Raw genomic sequence first — 7,346 nt, forward strand, 5'->3', positions numbered from 1 at the left:
ATCGAATTGAAGAAGCATTGAAAAAAATCATTGCTCTTTGCAGACACTTAATGTTTTCTAATGCTATATTTGCAGCGATCACAATGTAGTTTAGCTAATAATATTTTTTTTTAAATTTTGAGGCCTAACAGTGTTTATAACATGGCAAACCGCAGCCTGATATCTGAATGCTGCTTCAATTAAAGGGTACAACTTAAGGAAACCGGATTTTTGTGTGTAGGAGGGAAAATGATGAAACTGTAACTGGTTTTATGCTGAATAGGTGAAATAAATGCAACAGTTTTCTTTTTTATTTCATAATATTTGCAGGGTGCGACAATGTATGTGATCAAAACAAAACCTGAAACAATCACTTCTCCCACTCTGTTGATCTCCACTGTACATTTTATTATTTAAAGGAAATCCTATTCATCATCAACAGACCTTTCTGTGTTGCTCATTCTTTCTGTGTCAAATTAAGGATTTTTCTACTTTAAGGAAACGTTACATTTCACATATGTGTTGGCATCCGCAGTTTCCTGTTTATCACAGAGATGGTGTGAAGTATCGTTTCTATGCAAAAGCACATTCGTGAATGACTCAGGATATAATTATTAGAGAAGCACTTCCTTCACCTTGGCAGTTTTGGTTTCAGTAATTAATCAGTACAAACCAGAAGGTTTGAAACCCAAAATTAGAGCCTTTAAAAAGATGTCATGTTCATTTGTCTTCATGTCTTAATATTGATTGTGTAAATTAAGCCAATCCTTAATGACTCAATCTATTCCTCAATCAAAAGAGGAAGTGCCATAATTTTCTCAAAGTAGTAACATAAAGGTCAATCTTTGTTACTCAGAAAAATGAAAAGGAATCAACATTGCTACTCCCTTATTCTGTATAAGAAAAGAAATGGGAAACTGAATATGCTGAATAAGATTTAATGCTTGAAATTGGTTAGGAAAATTACGATTGCATAAGGTGACTGTTTTGTCACCTCATGAGAAAAGGGTTCTCCGAGGAGTTGACTTGATGACTACAGTACAGCTCACCCATCATGCAGCTAAGCTTCAGAGGTTGTTTTTTTTACATTATCACAGAGTAAAAATGATAGCATAAGTTTTAGTTACCCTAATACCAACTTAAACCTGAATCAAAATGGACCATAAGCGCAAAAGTGACAAAGAAAAGACAATGCTGTAGAAAGAAGAAGTGCTGGAGTAAAAAAAGACAAAACAACTGTGACCTTATTGACCTGTGAGTAGCAGCGTCACAAATGAGTCTAGCTATTTAATTTTTTAGAAAACCCTCAATGTCAGAATCAGAAATACTTTATTAATCTCGAAGGAAATGTCCATGCCTCAGCTGCAGATCCTCACCAGTTTGTTCTGTGCTACAGTTTGTAAAACTATATTTTTACTGTATTGCTTTATGCTGCAAGGTAAAAACCTACAATATTACAGAGAGAACTGTAACAATCAGACAATCCCCTGTGAGAAAGCACTTGGAGAGAATGGGGAGGAAAAACTCTCTCTTGAAAGGACGAAACCTCCAACAGAACCAGGCGCAGGGAGGGGCAGCCATCTGCTGCAACTGGTGGAAAACAACACAGGAGAGTGTAACCAAGAGTTTCTGGAGGTTGCTGGCAGTTAACATTGCTTTGGTAACTAGCAGGTTGATGTGGTTCACAGTAGTTTGCATGGAAAACGATAAGTTGTCTGCAAACACTCACAAAATAGTCGCCGAATGGGAGTGACACTGAAAAGTGCAATGCAAACTGGAAATAGACCAATTCTCTGCAAAAATAAAAGATGCACGGTTTGAAGCACGTGTGTTGGAGCTGTAATGCGCAATTTTTACTTTGAAGGTGACCAGTTTGTAGTTTGCATTGCACTTTGTCAACTTTCCCTAATTTTAAGATTCACCATGCTGCAATTGTTTGTGTCTATGGAGACTCTAGAGACTAACTCCGGGAATCAGACTTTCATGAAAGCTGGACAGGAAATCAGACACAAGAATAGTATAGAGAAGACAGAAGATTTTAAAAATAACAGCTTCAGTGCATGCTAAACAATAGACAGGCTGGATGGACATGCTGACATCACCCACTGGTTTTGAACATTTTGTCATTACAGCCACACATCAAATAAAGTCACCCCACAGAGATTTTATGAAGGGGGGAAGTAGAAAACCATATTTAAATTTGGGTTTACAGTTGTGGAAAAGTTACAAGGTTGGGAATTTTTAGGCTTAATTACACCAGATCAAAACTGTAAAATCAGAGCACAAACACTGTCTTTTATACAATGATTGAGTGGCGCTGGTGTTATTTAGTCCCTTCCTGTTATTCTCCACTGCAACTCCCCGAAATGCAACACAAGTGTTGAATGTTGCATTTATTACAGTCATTGTAGGCAGGTGAATGTGGCATGCTGGGTAAACTTTAAAAGTGCAACTTTTTTAGTGTTCTCTTCTATCCAACAAGAAGATTGATTGATCAGGGGGGGTCCCCAACATTTACTGCACATAGATCATTTTTTATTTGTTGCTGGAATGTACATCTCATTTTCATATACGAGAAGCACAGTCTAATTTTAGGGTCAGAGACAAGATCCCCCATTTAATAACTTAGCAGAAGAGGAAGTGGTTAGCAGCCCCTCAGAGGCAAATACAGAAGTGCTGCTGTGCCAAGTCTAGTTGTTCTTAAGTACCACTGTTGTATTTTCTGTTCCTGATTCCAGGCAGGTTAAACCCAGTGTGAAGTACCAATACTAAATCTGTTCTGGCCTGAATTTCCACGAATCTTGACCACAACAGTTGCAGTTTACAGAACTGTCCAGTCATCAGTTTTATATCCATGCCTTCCTGAGGAAAAGCCATGATGCACCACCTTAGTATATGTTTTTTGGTCTGCTGGCCCTCCACCCAGTGCTCCCCGATTTATTTCGGTACTCCTTTGTGTCTTGTGCGTGTGTACTTTTCCCTCCCCTGTGATTGTGTCCATTGTGTGCACCTATGTCTCATTTATCTGTATGTATAGAGTATAAATAGTGCCATCTTCCCCTTGTCTTTGTGAGATTATCTGTTACCCTTTCTTGTGAGTCTTCCTGTCTGGATTCTGTTTGTTGTTTCTTTTGGATTGTTGTGCACTTGTTTTGGGCTTTCCACCAATAAAGATATGTTTTCAGAATGAAGGTCTGTATCTGGGTCCTTATCCTACAATTCCCTGACATCATGGAAGACTGGAAAATGTTGCTTGAAGGCACAGACCCATCCTGCCTGTATCAGCAGTCAAAGTTGGTAGTAGTGGTTTAATGGTGTAGGGGATATTTATTTTTAGTTTCAATCCCACAGCTAACATGAGTGCTGTTTCTGACCATGTCCATGTCTTTATGACCACATTGTACCCATCTTCCGATCGCTGCTTCTGTCTCACCATGTCACAAAGCTCAGATCATCTCAAACGGGTTTCTTGAACATCACAGTGAGTTCACTGTACTCAGCTGGCCTCCACAGTCACCTGATCTCAATCCAATAGAGCACCTTTGGGATATGGAAGAATGGCAGATCTTGTGCAGCTGATACACCTGCAGAAACTGTGTGATGCTATTGTGTCAATGTGGACCAAAATCTCAGGGATGTCCAATCCAGCACTATTAGGTGTGACTGATGAGGTGTCTGAGTGTACCTCCAGCCTTCGACATCTAGTAATCAAAGAAATCCAATATTAATTGTACACTACATTTACATTTAGATATAAACCTAAATACAATATAATAAAATGTTTATTATATAACGATATGAAATTATATTTATTATTTTATTTTATGACTCAGTTTTTTTATACTGTAAGTGGTGATGAAATGGGGTGTTTACCATATTTAGCTCAGCCAGCAAAAACTACAAAAAAAAACGCCGCAGAGTTTCCTAACTTACTTCCTCTTTCTCAGCTTTATAAACCCACACTCGACTTCATTCACTCAGACTTTCTCTCTTGCATCCTCACTGGTCCTCAAAGATCAAAACAACCATCACAAAGATGAACAAGCCACTGCTCCTGCTGGTCGCTCTGACTTTCTGCTGTTGCATCGCGTCTCTGCATGGTAAGAAAACATTACTGCTTTAATTACAAATATTTGTACATTTTGGTATCTCACAGGAGGGTCATTGATTTTGAGGTCATTATTTTATTCATAATTATCGTCTTTAAATGTATTTTATCTTGTCTTGGTTCATCTGATGTCATAGTTTATTCTGTTTTTTTAAAAATGCATTAAAGTACAGTATAATAAAAAAACAAGCTTTTTAAGTAGCTTGTAGGTATTACCCTTGACACTTGTTTTGAGTGTAATACCTGACCTTAAAGACCGATGTTTGACTGAGCAACAGATCCGTTTACTGGCTTCTCTGGGGCTTTCAGCTGCATCTTAATGGTTTGAAAAATTTTGAAATTGGACTGAAAGTTGCAAGATTTGTACAAACATATATAGATGTATAGTAATTTTGACAAACAAAGTTTTAACAAAGTCAGAATGGTTTAATCTACTACAGACTAAAATAATAACTAAATCCTTTTTTTCAGGTTTTGCCATCAACACCTGCCGCTGTAGACGGATGGTCGCGAATCCTGTTCCTCCTAGAGCAGTCAAGAAGATAGAGGTGACTGCTGCCTCAGGACACTGCCCCCGGACTGAAATCACGTGAGTACTTGCCACTGATCTTGAGCACTGGGTTGCACAGATTCTCAGTGGGGTGTGGGCTAAATTTAAAAAGAGCATAAATTTGAAATACTCTTTGGTATTAGCTACAAAGCCAGAGCAGGAAAGCTATGAGTACATTTTAGCTAATAATTCACATGTACTGTGCTAATCTAATGTTTTCCTGAAGCTTGTAGTCTTTATAATAGGAAGTGAAAGTTCATAATAGGAAGTTGAACCTTCTGTCAATTCCACTGGCAAAAAAGCATATCAGTATATATTTGTTAAATGTTGCACTATTTTTAAAGCTTTTACACTCAATAGAGCCCCTGGCAACACTATTATAACTCACACGGGTCTGATGTCTGGTGTCGTTTTGGTACACAGACCTGTAAACTGAAAGCAAAAGGGTTGTGCTTTGATTTCTTCCTTTTAAGTCTGTGTCAGGTTTAATCAAGTGTGTGCAATGTGATCATTTATCCATTTTTAATTTCCTCACAGCATCACTGTGAGGAATGGTAACAGGATTTGTGTCGATCCAGAGGCCAAGTGGTTTCCAGGCCTTCTCAACACTCTGCAAAAGTAAGAAGCTTTATCACCTACAACACATATAATCACATTTAATAGACCCGACATAAATAACATTTACCTAACTTGCTGAGAACATCTTTTTAACTGAGCTGCTGTTTTCAATGAATTTCGATGCTACATTTATCTAGCTTAGCTACCTGGAAACAAACATGAGTATTTTTTTCACTCCAATGTATATCTTGTTGTGTCTAAAGGAAGTAAAACCATATTAGTTGTCCCTGACAACCACACATAGTAGTTTACTGTATCTGTCACTGCTTTCTGATTTTTATGATTGTTATTGGTTGTTCCAGCTATTCTGACTCCATCCTTTTGTTTTGATTACAGGAAAAATGACCTCTCAACTGCTGAGCAAACCACTGTTTCCGGCTTCTGATCACGTTTCGTGGCACATCGATGCCTTTAGTCATCAAGCTGTGAATTACCCATAGGAAGGCTGACCCACCTTCCATTTTTTATTTCACTGTCTTTTTGTTTTGTATTGAACCTTTTTGCAGTTTCATTTATTTTTAGTGTTTAAGGGAAAAAAATTATAACATATACAAAATCCCATGATCTAAATGTGACCTTTTATACCTGATAGTATTAATGTGCTGGCTTACCATTTAAAGAATGTATTGAAGAAAATGAAATACTGCAGTATTGATGCACAGATTTGACCTTTTATATGTTTTGTATCTGTTAGTGTTACTATTTCTTACTTAAGAAACATGTATTTATACTGTTTGATTAAAAATGGATGATTTTAGCATGTTGGTTAGGATGGTTTTTGTCACTTAAGCACTAGGGTGCTATGACTTCAATTTATGTTGCAATTTGGATTTTTGTTTTTTTTATATAAAAAAAGACAATAAAAACTGACAAAAAGACTTAAAAAATGAAGTTTTATTGCCTGCAGGGGGTGTGGGGTGGTGGTGATGGAGGGTTCGGGACTGTGTAGGAGGTTTAAAATCCTGGTTTTGTTTTGTTGGACTGTTTTAACTACATTAAAATTATAATTTCGGTAATAAAGTTTTCTAAAGTTTTCTTTAAACATAAAAACACAAAGCACTCTTAGACTGCAACATTATTCTCTGGGAAGTGTATACTTTTAAGGCAATAGTATTGTATTTTGTATATAAACAGTTTGACCTTCAGATAAATCTATTGACCTTGAAGGAGAGGTCAGAGGACAAATGTGACATGATGATTTTCATCTTTATGTGGTCCTTTCTGTATGTTGAAAATCCATACCACAATCATGGTAGAATTGTAGCTCCTAAGTTATATGGCTTTATATCAATTTTACACCAATAAACAGTTGGGGACTTATGAAAAGTGTTTCTAAGGATAAGCTGCAATAACCCTCAAGATTTCGCTATAACGTAATCAGGCTTTACATGAATGTAAATTAACATTAACATTGCGAGAAAATGACTTCCCCCTTTTGAGAACACTTTCACAGAATTTTATGTTTGTGTTAGAGGAATCGGTATGAACATACACTGAAGACTTTCAAACAGCCAGATAGTCCCTAAGTTAGAGGAACTAAACAAAGACAGCAGCAAGACCCACATTATTTAAACTTAGCCTAATTACCAAACATGAGGCTAAGTTTGGCTTTGGTAAGAGCTGTTCACCACAGCTGAAAGTTTTCCAATCAGAGGAAGCTGACTGAGTGCTTCCTCCTGCCTGCGGTGGACGCTTGTTGGACTGGGAACCAGTGTGGGGAAGAACTGCATGCCACCTTCATTGATAACAGTTTTAAATGTGGTTCTTTAAAAACTCTCTTGAGAGCTAGAGTAGCACCTTTGTTGGTGACTGCTGGTGGCCTGAAGACGCACGCCCAGTTTTTATCCTCTTACCTGAAAACTACTAAAACAACAGTGTAGGGATTTTTTTAAAAATTCAGATTTAGAAAATAACAGTTGGTCATCTGCTTTGAAGGTGTGTGGAACTCCTGACTTGCTTGACATGAAATTTTTAACAGTGCATTAAATGAGAGTTTTTCTGCTTTTACACATAACCAAAGTTTCTAATAATGAAGAGTTCTCATTCCTAGCATTTGTTTCCAAGTCTCACTATGGGATGCACCTCCCTGTG

At 37.4% G+C, this 7,346-nt stretch overlaps 1 protein-coding gene across 1 annotated transcript; it reads left to right on the forward strand.

The window, feature by feature from the left end:
* The first annotated feature begins 3,933 nt into the window (after positions 1-3,933).
* Positions 3,934-5,800, forward strand: LOC100697780 (C-X-C motif chemokine 10). Its single transcript, XM_003444460.4, has 4 exons — positions 3,934-4,079; positions 4,559-4,676; positions 5,175-5,255; positions 5,592-5,800. The coding sequence occupies exons 1-4, from the start codon at positions 4,016-4,018 to the stop codon at positions 5,638-5,640; spliced, it is 312 nt and encodes a 103-aa protein (XP_003444508.1). The 5' UTR covers positions 3,934-4,015; the 3' UTR covers positions 5,641-5,800.
* The last annotated feature ends 1,546 nt before the right edge of the window (positions 5,801-7,346 follow it).

Source organism: Oreochromis niloticus, linkage group LG12 (assembly GCF_001858045.2).
Source record: "Oreochromis niloticus isolate F11D_XX linkage group LG12, O_niloticus_UMD_NMBU, whole genome shotgun sequence".
In the NCBI taxonomy this organism is placed as follows: domain Eukaryota; kingdom Metazoa; phylum Chordata; class Actinopteri; order Cichliformes; family Cichlidae; genus Oreochromis; species Oreochromis niloticus.

Coding starts and splice junctions, on each gene's coding strand:
- LOC100697780 (XM_003444460.4), top strand. CDS start 4,016: ATGAACAAGCCACTGCTCCTGCTGGTCGCTCTGACTTTCTGCTGTTGC. Junction 4,677..5,174: donor TGCCCCCGGACTGAAATCAC/GTGAGTACTTGC, acceptor ATTTCCTCACAG/CATCACTGTGAGGAATGGTA. Junction 5,256..5,591: donor CTTCTCAACACTCTGCAAAA/GTAAGAAGCTTT, acceptor TTTTGATTACAG/GAAAAATGACCTCTCAACTG.